This window comes from Sorex araneus, chromosome 8 (assembly GCF_027595985.1).
Source record: "Sorex araneus isolate mSorAra2 chromosome 8, mSorAra2.pri, whole genome shotgun sequence".
Lineage (NCBI taxonomy): Eukaryota > Metazoa > Chordata > Mammalia > Eulipotyphla > Soricidae > Sorex > Sorex araneus.
Genome location: NC_073309.1, coordinates 31,465,803 through 31,485,199, shown reverse-complemented (window position 1 = coordinate 31,485,199; position 19,397 = coordinate 31,465,803). Strand labels below are relative to the sequence as shown.

General features: G+C 45.0%; 1 protein-coding gene across 1 annotated transcript in view; it reads right to left on the bottom strand.

The window, feature by feature from the left end:
• The window catches only part of N4BP1 (NEDD4 binding protein 1), a 65,333-nt gene extending 46,512 nt beyond the window's left edge, over positions 1–18,821 (bottom strand). The window contains exon 1 of the mRNA XM_055145605.1: positions 18,404–18,821. Coding sequence (XP_055001580.1) covers positions 18,404–18,601 — 198 coding nt within the window. The 5' untranslated portion in view covers positions 18,602–18,821. The remainder of the gene's footprint in view (positions 1–18,403) is intronic.
• Positions 18,822–19,397: the final 576 nt, after the last annotated feature.

Below are 19,397 nucleotides of genomic sequence, written 5' to 3'. Positions count from 1 at the left end.
GGGAGACTACACTTCTTTATCCGCCAAAACTCAACAGGGAAATAGTGGCTTCAAAGGAAAAAGTGGGCTTAGCAGATATAAACAGAGGTCTTCATCCCCCAAAACTAGACGACACATTCTTCTCCAAAGCATGAAGGACATTCTCCAAGATAAGACCACATGATGGGTCACAATACATATCTTCATAAAATCAAGAGGATGGGGGCCAGAACAATAGTACATGGTTACCTTGCATGCAGCGGACACAGGCTAGATCCTGGCATTCCTATGGTCGTCTGAGCACTGCCAGGAATAATTTCTGAGTGCAGACCCAGAAGTAACCCCTAAACATTGGAGTGTATGGCCCCCAAACAAAAACCAAGGATAAATATTATATCAACTATGCTCTTCAGATTATGATACATTGAAAATTAAAGTTAATCACAAAAAGAAATAGGGAAAAACTAAACACTTAGAAATCAAACAACTCAGGGGCCAGAGTGATAGTACAATGGATAGGGCATTTGGCGTTGCACGAGACCGGACCTGGGTTTGATTTCCCAGTATCCCATATGGTCCCCCAAGCACCACCAGGAGTAACTCTTGAGTGCAGAGCCAGGAATAATGCTGAGCATCGTGGGGTGTGACCCAAAAAGCAAAAAACAAAGAAATAAATAACTCACTACTGAACAACCAGTAGATCAACGAGTAAGTCAGAAAGAAAAAAATCAAAAGATTTCTAGAAAAAGAAAAATGAAGACACGAGCTACAAAAATATATGGGACACAGCAAAAGTAGTGCTAGCATTACAAGCGCTTTTTAGTAAAGACAAAAGCGCTCACATAAATAACCAAACTAGAGAGCTTAAGCAGCTAGAAAAAAAGACCATCAAAAGGAACCCAAAACATCAGAAAAAAGGAAATATAAACCAAATCAGAAATGAGAAGGAAGACTTCACAATAGCCACTGCAGAAATTCAAAGGATCATCATTTGAACCTGTTATGCCATAAAACAGGAGAACCTAAAGAAACACAGATAAATTTTTGGACTCCTACAACCTCCCATGGCTGATTCAAGAAAAAGGGCATATAAACAGGCCAATTACTATCAAGGAAATTAAAATGGTAATCAAAAGTTCCCAAAAACAAAAGTCCAGGCTCAGATGGATTCACCAGTGAGTTTTCCTAAACCTTTAAAAAGAGGAGCTACTACTGCCAATCCTTTTCAGTCTTTTTCAGAAAGCTGAGGAAACAGGAATCCTAGTTTCTACAACACAAACATGACCTTGATAGCTCAGATAGAGAAGGGACCACCAAGTAAAGGGTGCTAGGAGGGCCCATTCAGGATGGGAGATGTGGGCTGAAAGTGGCTGAAAATAGACTATACACAAGACCATGATGGCCACTTAATACCTCTACTGCAAACCACCACACCCCAAAAGAGAGAGAGAACAAAAGGGAATGCCCTACCACAGAGGCAGAGTGGGGTGGGTGGAGGACAGGGTGGGGGTGGTGGGAGGGATGCTGGAACCATTGGTGGTGGAAAATGGGCACTGGTGGAGGGATGGGCATTCGACCATTGTATGATTGAAACACAAGCAGGAAAGTTTTTAAGTCTGTAACTGTACCTCAAGGTGACTAAAAAAAAAAAAAAAAAGGCCTTGATACCAAATACATCACTGAAAAGGAAAACTATAGACCTACATCCTTGATGAATATAGATTGAAAGAACCTCAACAAAATAATAGCAGACAAAATCCAACAATATATCAAAAAGATCATACACCATGACCAAATAGGATTCATCCCAGGGAAGCAAGGATGGTTTAATATATGCAAACAATCAATATGATATACAAAGAAAAATGAAAATCACAATTATATCAATAGATGCAGAGCAACATTTGATAAGATCCAACACCCATTCATAATGGAAATGCTTGAGAACATGGAATTTGAAAGAACTCTCCAAAACAAGTTAAAGCCATTTACCACAAGCCCACAGCAAACACAAAAACTGAAAGTCTTCTCTCTCTGAGATCAGGCACAAGACAAGGATGCCCACACTTACCACTACTATTCAACACAGTACTAGAAGTCCCTGCCACAGCAATTAAGCAGTAAGAAAATACTAAGAGTATTCAAATCAGAAAAGACTGGCAACCCTATGTTCACTGCAGCACTATTCACAACAGGCAAAATCTTAAGGTCCTAGAACAGATGACTGGATAAAGAAACTGTGGTACATATCACAATGGGCTAGTAGTCAACAAGAAAAAAAAGGTAAAACGATGTAATCTGTTGCAATGTGTATGGATATGGATATGGAGAATATAGTGTTGAGTGAAGTTAGTCCGAAGAAAGTCAGGAACATAGAAATCTCTCTCTTAGGCATGAAACCTTCTCATTATCAGTACCCAAAATAATTTTTGTTTGGTTTTGGGTCACACATGACAATGTACAGGAGCTACTCCTGGCTCTGCACTCAGGAATTACTCCTGGCAGTGCTCAGGGGACCATATGGGATGCTGGAGATCGAACCCAGGTCAGCCGCATGTGAGGCAAACACCCTACCCTCTGTGCTATTGCTCCAGCCCCCCAAAATAATTTTTTAAGATAAATCAGATTACAGTTCTTCCTCTATAAGGTTACATCCCAATAATAGGTTTTAAGTTGAAAATACTGTACTGTAAAATAGACCAAGAACCCGTAACCTACTAAGTATCACAGCTTGACGAAGCCTAACTTTAACTATGTTTAGAACACTGACATTAACCTACAGCTCAACAAAATCCTGAATATAAGGTCTATTTTATAATAAAGTACTGAAAAATCTCATGCAATGTACTGGTTATACAGAATTTTCCAAGTTTAAAGTAAAACCATAAGTCACGGACTAACAGTATAAACTTTAAGGAACCCCTCCCCTAACTGGTTTATAGAGAATAACAAGCATTTACAAAAATCCATTTATCTAGGTTGGGGGTGGAGCACATGCTTCGCTCTAATTCCCTGCATCACATAGTCCTCCCCAAGCAATACCAGACCTGAGCTCCAAGCACCTAGCCTGGAGTAGCCCCCAAGCATACCAAGATAACCCAAAAGCTTTTCAAAAATAACCCCCCCAACCCACCCTATATCTATATTCCTAGACTATGAAGAAAATAAATATTTCACATTTTAATGTGGTCGTCATATTTTTTCCTCCTTTTCTCTCTCTCTCTCTCTCTCCTTCCCCCACCCCCCAACCAGCTGAAGTGCTTCAGAGACTGCAGTTGTGGTGCCAAAGGTACCAGATGAGCTTCTCATAAGGGTGCCCCAGAGATTGAACATCAAGACCTCTTGTCTACAAGGCAGGCATTTTTGCCAGAGTCATTCCCTGAGCCCTCTAAGCTTTCAAAGAAGCCCTATTACTCACAAAACCCCAAATTCAACTAATTGATACTTCAAAGCATTTAAACGAAGTTCACATAATAAAAATAATCTTCACATAAATCAGCACTAACAGAACAATATCCTGGGCCAGAGATGCTAAAAATAGAGCACGACTTGTGTTTGATTCATGACAACTCACAGTCCCTTAAGCACTGCCATGTTTGACCCCTACAACGAACTAATAAAAGTTCTTTCTCTAAAGCTATTAGTATAGAATACAATGCCAGCATTTTTTTTTTTTAAGTAAGAATTTTCAGAGACTACTTTGAACTTTCCAAACTTGCATAGTTTGGCAGGTTAGGTAAGCTATTGTTACTCACAAAAGGTATTTACGAATACGAGAATACAAAATCATATAGGAAACTAAACTGAATTATCCTGACCCCCGCCCCATGTACTACAGATTGAATCAAAGGGATTGAATCTCTGCACCACTGAATCCCCAACATCCGTCCAACACTGATCATTTTCTTGTCCTAATTTTTAATTTAAAGAACTGTGATTTTACAGAGATATTGATAGTTGGGTTTTAGGAATACAATACTCAAACTCCAATCCCACAACCAGTGTCAGCTTTCCTCCCCCAGTGTTCCCATCATGCCCTACCTGCCACCTTGACAAGTACAACTCAAAGTTTGATGGTTATAGTTTATATCTCAGAATCTCAGATTTTCAGTGTTGTGTCTGTGCTTTGGATATACCATCATACCCCTCTCCCACATCACTGAAGCCCTGACTCCTGTTCCTCCTTTACTTCACCTTTTCATCGATTTCTTTCCTTCTCTGTTCTGCTCCTTAAGCTCTGGGGTCAAGCATGATCGAGACACCCCCTCTTTGCTACATCTCTTCATCTAGTCTAACACAGATAAGAGCATCCTGTGTCTGTCTTTCTTCTTGTGGCTTAGTCAATATGATACCTTCTCATTCCAACCAGGTTGCAGTAAACTGCATGATCTCAGAGTAACTTGCAGCTGCATAGTATTCCACTGCCAAAAATGACCATTTTTTATTACTGATACTGTAGACGGCAGGGCTGGAGAGCTAGTATAGTTAGTATGGCACTTGCCTTGCATATGGCTAACCCAGGTCTGATTTTCGGCATCCCATAATGGTCTCCCATGCCTGCCAGGAGTGATTCCTGAGAACAAAGCCAGGGGTTATACACTGCCAGGTGCAAAGACAACAAAAAGGAATTGTACACTACTCAGTAGTTGTCAGCTTAAGCATACTTTCCAATCATCTGAGTTTTTTTTTTTAACTATAACCACAACACACTATATACCCAACAAATTAACAAGAATTCCTTAGTATCATCTAATACCCAATGTGTGTTTAATGCCTTTTTCCAATTCTTCGAAGTTTTTAGTTTTTTTTCTTGTTGTGTCACGTATACAGACTCATACAGCATATATTATTTTGTGCAAGGCTTTCATTCACTTAGATTCATTTCAGATTCATCAATGTTATTTGTTCTCTTTTATTACTGACTAGCATCAGCATACCATTTTGATGTCTTTAATACCTAAACAATCTCGGGGGTATTCCATAGGTCTGTGGGTAATCAATCACTAAAATTGACTTTTTCCCTTAAAACATGGAGGCTAAAGTGGTTGAACAGGAACAGGGTGAATTTCTGTTATTTCTTGAATAGCTGAGTGGAAAGAACTAAAAAAGAAGTTGGGTCTACTTTTACTTGTCTGTCCACTTTTTACTGCAACATAGTTATCTGCACCTGGCATGTAACTTCAGTGGCAGAAATCTTGGTCTTGCATGTGTGGGTCCCTGGGTTTGATGGAAGCATCACCAAAACAAACAAACAAACAAACAAAATCTGTCTTCAGGGGCCAGAAAAAGCTCATCTGGCTTAAGTACATACTCTCCATGTGGGTGACCCAGATTACATCCCAGGCACCAATTTATCTGCCTAAAGTGCATGCCTTGCATTCAGGAAGCCCAAATCCCCCCTGCCCCCAGGCACTGCATGGTCCAGAGCAGTGCAGGTTTAAAAAAAAAAAAAAGGCAGATCAAACTGAAATCTATCCTCAGGTGAGGGACATAGTTCAAAGGCTGGAGCACATGCAAAGCAGTGGGAGTCCAGGACTAGATAGCAGCATCAAATGATCTTGCTACACCACCTCTGGGAGTAGCCTTCAAACACTGTCTGTGGGTAACAGAGGAGGCTGTGCATCCCAGCACCCCCCTCCCCAGGGTGGGATATGACTCAGCATAACTGTGAGGCACAGGGTGCCACCCGGGCACTACAAATAAACTCCCCTACCTCTAAATAAAATTAGAAAAATGTATTATGCAATCCATTCTATAACTTGACATTTGAGAATAAATCTCACCTAATCTATAGGGTAATTATTTAAAAATGGAAATGGGGGGGGGGGGCTGGAGTGATAGCACAGCGGGTAGGGCGTTTGCCTTGCACGCGGTCGACCCAGGTTCGAATCCCAGCATCCCATATGGTCCCCTGAGCACTGCCAGGGGTGATTCGTGAGTGCATGAGCCAGGAGTGAGCCCTGTGCATCGCCGGGTGTGACCCAAAAAAGCAAAAAAAAAAAAAAAGGAAATGGGGCCTGAGAAGTAATAGGGGTTAAGGAACTTGCCTTGCATATATATAGCTGACTAGTTAGATCCCTAGCACCACATATGGTTCCAAGTACCCACAGGAGTGATTCCTGAGCATCAATGGAGGTGGCCCACCCCCTCTAGATATGACCCCCCTCTGCCCACCACCACTCCCTACCCCCTAAGCCCCTACCCTGCCACCAACCTACCCCTTCCAAAATCCAGACAGGCAAAACAAGGGACTTACATCTGCTGTATGTGAAGCCCTGGGTTTGATCCCAGGCACTGCAAAACAAAGAGATTAGTTCATAATGAACCCAAATGCTCCGAAAACTGATCAGATACCTATTCTATAGCAGACAAGGTCCAAACCTTACATGCAATATAATGAAAGCCCCAAAGATTCAAAGGTTTTGAAAACCTTGAGGAGATTTATCCAAATGTATGAAAAGATACTTCAGATTAAATATGAGCACACAATTTTCTTAACTTTTTCGAAGTTTGCATTTTAACTTTACAAAAGAGGAAAAAAAATTTTTTTTTTTCTTTTTGGGTCACACCCGGCGATGCACAGGGGTTACTCCTGGCTCTGCACTCAGGAATCACCCCTGGCCATGCTCAGGGGACCATATGGGATGCTGGGATTTGAACCCGGGTCGGCCGCGTGCAAGGCAAACGCCCTACCCGCTGTGCTATCTCTCCAGCCCAGGAAAAAAAGAAATTTTAAAACAGAAAGCCACATGGCTATTAAAAATACAACTAAATTTCCTAATGAAATTCCCAATAAGGTTAATTTTCCATTCTTAGTAGTTGATAATATATATATATATATATATATATATATATATATTTTGCTTTTTGGGTCACACCCAGCAATGCTCAGGGGTTACTCCTGGCTTTGCACTCAGGAATTACTTCTGGCAGTGCTTGGGGGACCATATGGGATGCCGAGGATCGAACCCGGGTCGGTCGCGTGCAAGGCAAATGCCCTACCCGCTGTGCTATCGCTCCGGCCCCCGATAATATTTCTTTTTTTGGGGATATTTCTTGCCACATTCCAGACACAATGAGGTATATGGTATGGTCAAGAGTAGTTAACTCCCCTTCTCCAAAAACAGAATAACTCATCAAGGGATTGAAGTGACCTCTGCATGCACAAGCCCGAGTATCAACTGCCCTTCCCTTCTTCCCAGCACTGGCAGGAGTAACCCTGATGGTCCCATAATGAAGGTTTATTATCACCAGGAGTGCACCACTGGGGAGATCCCCCCATTCCATAAACTCCTATCTATGGAAATTATAGCAAGGAAAAGGGATTCAAGGCATAATTTTTTTTTATTTTATTTATTTTTAATTAGAGAATCCCGTGAGGGTACAGTTACAGATTTATACACTTTTGTGCTTATACTTTCCTCATACAAAGTTCGGGAACCCATCCCTTCACCAGTGCCCATTCTCCACCACCCGTAAACCCAGCCTCCCTCCCATCCTCCCCAATCCCATCTCCCCCCCACCCCACCCTGCCACTGTGGCAGGGCATTCCCTTCTGTTCTCTCTCTCTAATTAGCTGTTGTGGTTTGCAATAAAGGTGTTCAGTGGACGCTGTGCTCAGTCTCTAGCCCTCATTCAGCCCGCAACTCCCTTCCCCCACATGGCCTTCGACTACAATGTAGTTGGTGATCGTTTCTCTGAGTTGACCTTTCCCCGGAACGTGAGGCCAGCCTCGAAGCCATGGAGTCAACCTCCTGGTACTTATTTCTACAGTTCTTGGGTGATAGTCTCCCACTCTGTTATTCTATATACCATAGATGAGTGCAATCTTTCTATGTCTGTCTCTCTCTTTCTGACTCATTTCACTCAGCATGAAACTTTTCATGCCCATCCACTTAACTACAAAATTCTTGACCTCCTTTTTTCTAACAGCTGCATAGTATTCCATTGTATAGATGTACCAAAGTTTCCTCAACCAGTCATCCGTTCTGGGGCATTCGGGTTTTTTCCAGATTCTGGCTATTGTAAACAGTGCTGCGATGAACATACATGTGCAGATGTTGTTTCGATTGTACTTTTTTGCCTCTCTGGGATATATTCCCAGCAGTGGTATTGCTGGGTCAAATGGGAATTCAATATCTAATTTTTTGAGAATCGTCCAAATTGTTTTCCAGAAGGGCTGAACGAGTCGGCATTCCCACCAGCAGTGAAGAATGGTCCCTTTCTCCCCACATCCTCTCCAACAGCGGTTGCTTTTGTTCTTTTGGATGTGTGCTAGTCTCTGTGGTGTGAGGTGGTATCTCATGGTTGTTTTGATCTGCATCTCTCTGATGATTAGTGATGCAGAGCACTTTTTCATGTGCTCAAGGCATAATTTTTAAAGTAGGTAACACTGGTATGGCAATCTTGCCTTTTGTCTGCCAATATTCTCGCAGTGAGGCTTCTTTAATAACAGAACCCAGATTGTGTTTAGAGCAACAATGTAACTAGTTAAGAGAGAATACTGGCTCGCTTTGCTACAAGTATTGGTCATTTAACAGTTCTGACCAATAAGAGTAAAGGAAAAGTTGGCTGAGGGTTTCTAGAAGCTTTTCGGTTAGAGGGGTCTGTTTTTATTTATTTATTTATTTATTTATTATTTATTGCTTTTTTGGGTCACACCCAGCTATGCTCAGGGGTCACTCCTGGCTCTGCACTCAGGAATTACCCCTGGCAGTGCTCAGGGGACCATATGGGATGCTGGGAATCGAACCCCCGGTCAGCCGTGTGCAAGGCAAACGCCCTACCCGCTGTGCTATCACTCCAGCCCCTTGTTTTTATTTCTTGCTTTGTTTTATTTTGGGCTTGTTTGGGGGGGGGAGGGGCACATCCAGTGGTATCCTAGGCTTTCTCTTGGCTCCGGGCTAAGAGATCACTCCCTGGTGTTCAGGGACCGTAGGTGGTATCAAATATGCAGGGCAATGCCCTGGAGGGGAAAGTTTTTCTCTCTCGCCTTTTCCTTGCTGGGGGGAAAGGGCATGGCGATGGCCATATTATAAAGACCACTAATGAAGGATACAAGCTTGCAATGATCCAATTTCTGGAAGAAATTTCCCTGGACTTAGTTGCTAAAATACAGAAATCCAAAACCCCGGCTGCCCAACCTCATATCTCTGCACAGCAGGTCTGTCTCTGGTGGGGAACTCCTAATAATAATAGTGAGTTTTTTTGTTGAAATATTGAATGTAACCAAAGTAAAGAGAAAGTAAAGTGAAATTTATCAGTTACACAGATGGGGGGCAGGATGGGAGGTATACTGGGTTTTTTTTGGTGGTGGAATATGTACACTGGTGAAGGGATGGCTGCATTGTATAACTGAGACTTAAACCTGAAAGCATTGTAATTTTCCATATGGTGGGGGCTGGAGTGATAGCACAGCGGGTAGGGCGTTTGCCTTGCACGCGGCCGACCCGGGTTCGAGTCCCAGCATCCCATATGGTCCCCTGAGCACCGCCAGGGGTGATTCCTGAGTGCATGAGCCAGGAGTGACCCCTGTGCATCGCCAGGTGTGACCCAAAAAGCAAAAAAAAAAAAAAAAAAAAAAAAAAAAAATTTCCATATGGTGATTCAATAAATAAATAAATAAAAGTGACCAATAGATTATATAAACCTGTCAAAAAAAAAAAATCTGCAAGGCAAGTTCCCTATGGGCTACACAATGCTCTAGGACCTACAGGAGTTATTTTGTGACAGACGGGAAAGGCAAGGTAGCTGCAAGTCTTACCCAAACAACTCTTAAGCACAACTCACCTCTGAACCTTTGTTTCCCTATGCTTTTTAAGAAAACTGAACTCCCATATTGCACAGTCTATTACTGCAAACAAATCTATTAACAAGATACACACACACACACACACTTATCTTCTCATTATCCTATTACAACCAAGCAGTAACTTTATTACCTTAGTTAATAAACACACTAGGATTAATAATAAGCAGACTACTAAATGTGTTAGTTCAAGAATGAGTAAATATCCCCAGATTAATACAAAGGGAGTTTTCAATCAAAAAGTCCCATAAGCACAAGCAACTTTCATGAACAAAGTTCTTTTTTGTTTTGTTTTGTGGCTATACCTGGTAGTGCTCAGGGTTTATTCCGGGCTCTATGTGCAGGGATCACTCCTGGCAGGAATAAGGGGATCATATGACGTACAGAGATAAAACTGGGTAGGCTGCAAGCAAATGAAGCACACTACTCCCGCTGTACTGTCACTCCAGAGTACTCACGCACAAAGTTCTTGTGTGAATCCATCCACACAGCTCTTATTCATCAGCTAATAAAAGCAAAGGTAACTGAAAATAAAATTACTAATTCATTGAGCACTATGACTTAAAACTTTCACTATATTAAAAGGAGCTTCAAATTTTCTTGTATGTTGTTTTCATGGGGCACAACTGATTTTTAAAATAACTCAAAGAATCCCCCTTATAATTTTAATCAAGGAATTCAAGACTGCAAATTTTATACATTTTTTTTTTTTTAAAGCCGGGGACAGGAGAGATACAGCAGGTACGGTGCTTGCCTTGACTGCATGCAGCTATTGGGTTCCATCCCCAGTACCCCGTATTGGCCCCAAGCTAAACCAGTAGTGATCCCGGAGTGCAGAGCAGGAGTAAGCCCTGAGCACTGCCAGGTGTGACCCAAAAAAACAAAGTAAATAAATAAAAATCAAAAATTTAAAATAAAAAGCCAATGCAGAACAAGTGCCTGTGCTTCAATAAGTCACTAAGCATACTAAATAGCCAATGACAGGGAAGCAGAAACCACAGTCAATGAGCAATCACTTTGCCCCTTGCACAATCAATGTTGAGTATCCTTTATTTCAACATTCTGATATAACCCCAAAACATCAACCATAAAAAAGAGACTAAACAAACCACTGTTTCTGAAGAAAATAATTTTCTCATCTAGAGTAAATTTTTTCAAACTACCATTCTAGGAAGTGCAAAAAAAAAAAAAAAAAACCACTCACCTTTCTGGTAAAAGCAAAACAAAATCTCCACGTCATTACCTAGAATAACATCTATGAATTATTTCCTCCATGAGCAATCTACTGTTCAGGCGTTCACACATGAAACCAAGTAAACACCAAACTTCTCATAGAAAAGGAAATGAAACAATGCAGGGTCCATTTTAACCCTCTGTCATCAAGGCAGCAGTAGACCACTTCTACTTAAAATCCATTATTATTATCTTTATTTCCGCTTCTCTTACTCCACAAATATATAAATAAAAACTCAAAGCTGAATAAAGAACTACCAAGTCTTCATTAAGATTCCCCCCCCTTTAAAAAAATATACAGATTGAAAACAAACCAGATGTTAACCTACTTTTGCAGTTTCCCTAGTGTACCATAATTTCAAAGTTTAAGATCATCACTACCTGGGGCTGGAGCTATAGCACAGTGGGTAGGGTGTTTGCCTTGCACGTGGCTGACCCGGGTTCGACTCCCAGCATCCCATATGGTACCCTGAGCAGTGCCAGGAGAGATTCCCGAGTGCATGAGCCAGAAGTAACCCCTGTGCATCGCCAGGTGTGACAAAAAAATCATCACTCCCCCTTTGGTCCATAATTCCTGACAAGTTATGTGCTGTATATGGCTCACAGTGGCTACTCACTGATAAAAGGTAATGGCTGAAACAAAACACCAATTAATAGACAGACATGACTAGCAAATTCAGTATCCTAAAAGTTCCTGAGAAGTGGTAATCAGCAGCCCAGGCCAGCTTTTTCCAATGACTTTGTCAACCAGACTCTAGGAAACATTCCTGGCTCATGCACTATAGCACCCAATTTTCTACGGATTCTGAATAGGCTCTCAGCACTTGCTTTATCTACTAGTACACCTCACTCTCATCTCTTCTATCTTGTCATTTCTCTAACCTTAAAGGAACATTTCTCACCACTGAGATATCCGTGATCCTCAATTCCTCCATATCCCAAATTCTGATTTCTGAAATTCGTGACTTCAACCTCTAAAATAATTACCAAACTTAAGAGCACACAGTCTACTAAGGTCTTGTTTCTTTTTTAAATCTCCCAATTCATCATACATACCCCTTTTACCTCCACCTACTACCTCTCCAGTCTGAATCCTCCAGGAAAGTAAAGTTCATTGAAAGTAAAAGCTAAGTTTTCTATTTTAGGTTCACTCTAGCTTTTTTCTGGGTCCCATTTTGCCTTGCCAAGTTAAATTCACCTTAGAGTTAGTGACTAGCTTCACCAATCCCCAGAGGAGGAAAACTATTACCTACTTGAGAATTTCTAACCTACAAAAGAATTATACTATCTAACCTTTCCTGGCCCTAACTTCAGCTCAACAGTTTCTTGTTCTTTCTTTTCCACTGTAGTAAATGCCACTGTCTTCAAGCTCTGCAAGAATCAGCATGGGGTGAAGGGAGAGAACAGAACATATTAATGCAAAACTCAAGATATAATTCATACCATGTATCATTTTTAGAATACATTTTTGCTTCCTCTTAAAAAAGTTCAGGGTTGGGGCTGGAGTGATAGCACAGCGGGTAGGGCGTTTGCCTTATATGCAGCCAACCTGGGTTCAAATCCCAGCATCCCATATGGTCCCCTGAGCACCACCAGGAGTAATTCCTGAGTGCAGAGCCAGGAGTAACCCCTGTGCATCACCGGGTGTGACCCAAAAAGAAAAAAAGTTCACGGTCAGTGGCCAAAGAGATAGTACAGTGCGTAGGGTGGTCGCATTGCATGCGGCCAACCCAGGTTGGCACATGTCCCCATGCACTGCCAGGAGTGATTTCTGAGTGAAAAGTCAGGAGTAACCCCTAAGCATAGACAGGTATGACTGGAAAAACAAAGAAAAAAAAAAAAAAAGCTCAGGACCAGAGCGATAGTACAGCGGGTAAGGTATTTGCCATGCACGTAGCTGACCAAGTTTAATCCCTGGCACCTCATATGGTCTCCTGAGCATCTAGGAGTGATCCCTGAATGCAGAGTCCAAAGTAAGCTGTGAGGACCACCAGGTTTGATCCAAAAATAAACAAAAGCTCACATTATGAAATCTACACCCCTAGCTGATCTTGAATAATGAAATGCTATCAGGGACAAGAAAGACGGTACAGCATCTAGGGTGCTTGCCTTGCATATGCAGCTGACCCAGCCTCGATTCCAGTCACCCCACATGGTCTCCCAAGCCTGCGAAGAGTGATCCCCAAGTGCAGAGCCAGGAGTAACTCCTGAGCATAGACAAGTATGGCCAAAAAACAAAACAAAAAACTCAGACATCATAGGGGGGCCCACAATTCATAAATAACAGTAAGTAAGCTGAGAATCTGCTGTAAGGGTAAGAGGCCCAGTAATCCACTAGTTCCTCTTAACCAAGTACTTACTTTCCTTTGCAGCTGGACTACCAGGTCCCACTAGGCATTCTGAATTTGTGGCACTTTTATCTAACTAAGATTTCTAACTTTCTAAAAACTTAAATCACCCTGAGATATACACTTACAAAGTTGTTCATGATTTTCAGTCATATAATGTTCCAACACCCATTACTTCACCAGCACACATTTCATGCCATCAATATCCCTAGTTTCCCTCCTGCCACCTACCCCACCCACCCTGCAGCCTGCCTCTATGGCAGACACTTTCTTCTCCCCCACCTCTCTCACCACCACCCTTTTTAGGCACTGTGGTTTGCAGGACTGTTACTGACATAGTATTATCATGCATCTCATTTTTCCTCCTTTCAGCACTCCTTTTTTGTCCAGAGTGATTATTTCCAACTATTATTGTCACAATGGTCCCTTCTCAGTCCCAAATACACTCTTTCTCCCCCCCACCTCTTTTGTAGCAAGTTTTCTATCATGAACCAGACCTCCTGGTTCTTGTTTCTACTGACTTCATGTATTATTCACAATTTTTTAATATCCTGCAAAGATTTCTAACTTTTACCACTTCCCAGGGCTCTGAGATAAACTACCTCAATTCTTCCCACACGGTTGCATTGTCTGAGTTCTTTGTAAACATAACTGCATATAGGGGCTGGAAAGATGCTAGAGCTGGCAGGTGCCCGCCAAGGTTTGATTTCCGGCATCTTATATGTTCCTCTGAGTGCAGAGCCAAGAGTAACCTAACCCTTGAGCACTGCTGGGTGTGGACTAAAAAACAAAGAAAAATACTCCAAAGAAATAAAAATACTCAGGAGGTCTGAGTTGTAGTGAAGTGGTTAGGGTGTCTGCCTTGCACACAGCCAACCCAGTTAGATTCCCAGTAGCCCAGATGGTCCCCTGGGTCTCCAGGAGTGATCTTTAAGTGCCTAGTCAGGTGTTCCTTCCCCACCCCCCCCCACCAACCAAAAAGAATTTTTTTGTTTAATATATGACAGCACACAGCATCTCCATTTACTCTCTGAAATCCAGCCCCTCAATCTTCTGTTTCCATAGTTTTACCATCAATGACTCCAGCCCCCTCCCTCTGGGCTACAACTCTAACACCCTACACAAATTTCAACTGCTGGATGTATGACACCATTCTGCTCCAGGTTTCTCTGCTAGGCTGCAGGTTCACTGAGGTTGAGAGGCGATAGCCAAATATACTTCCTGACACAAGTCTACTTTAAAGGTCAGCTACCTGTCCCCATCAACCAAGAGATCAAAAACAGTTACCATCCTTCATGCTCCCAGGCTTAAACCATGTAAGTTACCAAGTCCCAGAGAAAATCTTATCACCTACTACAGTCAGTCAGTTTTAACTTGAAACAATGTTCCCTTCCTTCCAGTAGAATCTAACCTATAAACAGGCGAATCTTTCCCTTCTCAAAATACCGATTCCATCTTCAACAAGGTGTTGGCCTGGCATTTTCCCATGGGGTTGCAGAACTTTCTACATAGAAACTCCATGTTTTTTCTGGAGTCGAGGTCTCTTCCACAAGTTTCCTCCCACGAAGTCTCCCAGGCTCTTCACAGCCCAGCTCAAGGGCTGCTACATTCAAATTCCCCTTTGACAAAAGAGAGCACTATTCCTGACGGTGTGGACTTTGAACCTCCCTTGCCGTTACCATTAAAATTCCCATCTCCCTTCACCCAAGCCAAAGGAAACCATCATAGAGTATTTGCTGAAGGGCAATGAATTAACATTATAAAGCAGGACAAAAAGCAAACCCTTAGGTGGGGTCTCAGAACACTAGAGCCCATCTTATTCTTATTTTAATCAGACACTCCACTAGCTGCTCAAAAATTTCCTGCTCTATATCTTACTTCACCCAAATGGTCTCTATATTTCAACTTTAATTATAGAGCAGGGGGACTGGGGAAAGACAGTATAGTGAGCTAAGTATTTGCCCTGCATGTAACCAAGGAGGATCACAGAGCACTGCCAGAAGTAATTCCTGAGCACAGCCAGATGCGGCCCCTAAACAACAAATTGTGAATCAGGGTTGTTCCCAGTAGCACTCAAGAAACCATGCAATGCCAAGGACTGAACCTGAGCCTCCAATAGGGAGAGCATGCACCTAGCTCTTCAAGCTATCTCTGTAGATCCCTAGTCTTAATTTTAGGGGGGGGAAGAGAGGGGTGGGTGGTGCTGGAGCAACAGTACAGTGGGTAGGACACTTTTTTTTCTTTAGCTTTTTTGGGGTCACACCCAGTGGTGCTCAGGGGTTACTCCTGGCTCTGCACTCAGAAATTACTCCTGACAGTGCTGGGGGACCATATGGGAAGCCTGGGATGGAACCAGGTGGGCCTTGTGCAAGACAAACAAAACATCTGCAATACTATAGCTTCAGCCCCTAGGGCACTTGTTTTGCAGGTGGCTGAGAAGCACCCCAGGAGTGATTCCTGAGTGCAGAGCCAGGAGTAACCCCTGAGCACTCTTGAGTGTGGCTGAAATAAATAAAACGTGAAGAAGTGTCTTGCCTAGTAGTGCTCAGGAGATCAAACTGGGGTCAGATGCAAGCAAGGCAAACGCCCTAGGTTAGGCCCTGTATACTCATCATCTCCCAGGCCCAAATTTTTAAACATTTATTATTTTCTCTTCCTCATATCTAACTGAATAAAAATCAAATGTCAAATGAATTAAAAAAAAATCCCTTGAGTGTGCAATCAAACCTCTGAGTCTCAAGGAAGGGGAAAAAAAGGGATTTCTTACATGTGGGAAGGTTGAATTGTGTGTGAGTAACACATATCACAAGAGATAAAATGACAGGTGACACAAACTACCAAAGTACTACTCCAAGACACACCTTTTCCAATTATCGTATGCTAATCTGTGAGGCAGGAACAAGAAAGGTAACAAAAGATTGGGAGGGTCTGGCTGGAAAGGAAAGGGGTTTTCTGTGGAGCAAAGGAATTGACTTTCATGAGTGACCTAAACTGGGAGCAGACAGAGCACACATAAAGATTAAATGATTCAAGACCACAAAGAGGGGAGGGAGGCAGAAGCAAGCGCACAGTAGGTAGTAACTTGCCCTGCAAGTGGTTGAAGTAGGTTCAATCCGCAACATCCAATATGGTCCCCTGTGCTCACCAGTAGTGATTCTTGAGCACCATCAGAAGAAACAACACTGGAGTGCCACCCAAACACACACCCCCCACCTAAAAAAAAAAGCCTAAGGGGAGAGATGCTAAGGTAGAGACTGGGGAATAATTTGGGTAGGTAGGGTTAGGTTAATAGTTTATAATCAGAAGGACTTAGGTTAAATGAGTTCAAGACAAAAAGACCAACTAAGTCTCACTCAGGTAGGAGACTTAAAACTTGTTCTGGGAGGACAAGTCTAACAGTCTAACACAAATTTTAGGGGGGCTTTGGGGACACAGAGCTATAGCACATCTGGTAAGGTGCTTTCTATACACTTCGCTTTGATCTTCACAACCACCTATGGTCCTAGAGACTTGCAAGGGATCCCTGAGCAGATAGGTGTGTCCTCAATACAAAAAAAACAAAAAATTATACTAAGGAAAGCCACACTACGAAAAAAAGGTTTTAACAGGGATAAATGCATATTATTTCTGGAAGAGATAGTAGGTATAACTTAGTCCTGTCCAACTTCCTAACCAAGGTGTAGTGGAAAGATACTGCTTTTACAAGAAAGAACACAGGAATGAGAAAGAGGATGGGGAAGGCGGAAATCGCACCATGGTTTGAGAAATTAAGAACAGGAAAGCAACGTGATTCAACATTTACCTTACTTTATGCTAAGTTATAGAGAAGACCTCGTTTCAAGACCCGTGCCGACCCGGCTTCCATCCCTGGCATCCCATACCTGAGCACCGGCCAGGATTAATTCCTGAGCCTGCAGAGCCAGGAGTTCTAACTCCCTGAGCATCACCAGGTGTAGACCAGAAACAAACAAACAACAACAAACAAACAAAACCCCCACAACCCTATCACCTCTGGAGAGCGTCTTAAAAGCAAGCAGGCAAGCTTTTTTCTGTCGTTCTTTCTAAAATGATCCAAGCAAGGAGTTACATTTTCAACCAGGCTCTTCAGGGGGAGAACAGAGTGATTTCTGCAGGAGGAGGAGGAGGAGGAGGAGACCCGGAAACGATCTCGGGCAGAGAGGGTCCATCACTTGGGGAGGCAGGTAACAAGAACAAAGACCCTGGCTCGGAACCCTGGCTCCCAGGCCCGGGGAGAACCTGCGGAAAGGAGCACTCAGGCTCGAGGATGCACTTTGTTGTTTTCTGGCTTGGGGCTGAAGGCGGGTGGGCAGAAGATGTCGGTATCGGTTCGAAACGCGGGAGTCGGAAGGTGAATCACTGTCTTTGCAGTTTCAGTTTCTCCCCTCTACCCCCACCCCACCCCACCCCCAGCTGTTAGCTGAAAAGGCAGCGCGATTAAAGCAAAAATAAATGAAAACATAAATAAATCGTCAAGCCCACAGAAAATCGGAAGGGTGGATGAAGCCTTCCTCAGGCCCTGAGGCCCGCCTGCAGCGCAAGTGCTCGTGCACCCCGGGCGACGGGGGGGGGGGGGGTTGGGGGCTTGTTCTCGGCGGGGGGTGGAGAAGAGGGAAACAATGTAGGAAACGGGCCTCTCGCCCCCGGCGCCGACGCTCCTCCGGAGCGCGGGTCGCTCCGGGGAGGCGCGGGGGAGGCGCAGGGGCGGCGGGCGGGCGGGCGCGCGCGCGCGCACGGAGCCTGCGACAAGGACAACAGGCGCCGCTCGCCGCGGCCCGCGCTCGCCCCGCCTCACGCGCGGGGAAACTGAGGCGCCGCGGGAGCGGGCCCGCGCCTGCCTCAGGTCACATGGCTGGAGCGCTCCGGGGCGCGGGCGGCCGAGGGTGGACTACGCCCCCCCCCCACCATCACCATCACCATCACCACGGCGGGAGCAGAGAGGAAAAGGGGGGCGGGGAGGCCCTTCGGGAAGTCGCGCTGCAGCAGCTGCAGCAGCGGCAGCGGCGGCCCCACTCACCTTGGCGCTGTGCACCGCCTCCTGCGCCCCGCGCAGCTGCAGCCAGATGCGCGCCGGCAGCGGCTCCTCGGCGCCCAGCGCGCCCAGCACGGCCAGGCTCACTCCGAACAGGCCCTCGATGCGCCCGCGGCTCCGCTCCAGCAGCGCCGCCTTCTCGGCGGGCGCCGTGAACTCGTCCAGCACCGCCCGGGCCGCCATGGCGGGCGCGGCCTCCCGCCGCGGCGCCCGGGGAGTGTCTGTGTGTGTCTGTGTGTGTGTGTGCTGTGTGTGTGTGTGTGTGTGGTGGGGGGGAGGGGGCCCGCGGCGGCGGCGGCGGGCGGCGGCGGCGACGCCCCCTCAGCGTGCCGCCGCGGCACCCGAGCCCGTCAGGCGGCGCCTGCCCTCGCGGCCGCCTCGCCCCCGCCCACGCCCTGCCGCCGGCTCCCGGGCCCGGCTAGACCATCCCGCCGCGGCCGCCGCAGCTCGGCGTCTGCGGGCTGAGACACTCCCCGCCCCTCCGCCGCTCAGACGCCGCGGCCGGGCCCCGCCCACCGCGCATGCGCCCCTCCTCCAGCCGGCCTTGAAGACCGCCGTCCCCCAAGGGGGTGGGGGAGTGCCCGCGAGAGGGCGGACGTGACGTCACGCGCCGCCGCCATGTTTGTTAAGGGCAGCCAGGGCTTCCCCCACTCCTCCCAAGCCGAGTGCGTGTGGTCGCCTGGGGTGAGGGCGAGACGCTTTGTGCGAAACCGGCAAAGGCGAGAATTCTTGATTTTCCGAGGCCTCTAGGCTACGGGGTTGGGCTGAATCCTGTGTCTCACAAGGCCTTTGGCTTGACTTCAGGTATCTTGAAGTCTAAAATCAATTCAGTTACACAGCCTCTCATTAATTGATAAATAAATGGGCCATTCTCTGCCTAGCATCTCTCTGTCTCCCTCTGCCTCCATCAGCACCCGCGGGATCCCACTTTGCTTACCCCCAGCATCATCGGCGCACCCCCGGCCACTTAAAAAAATGG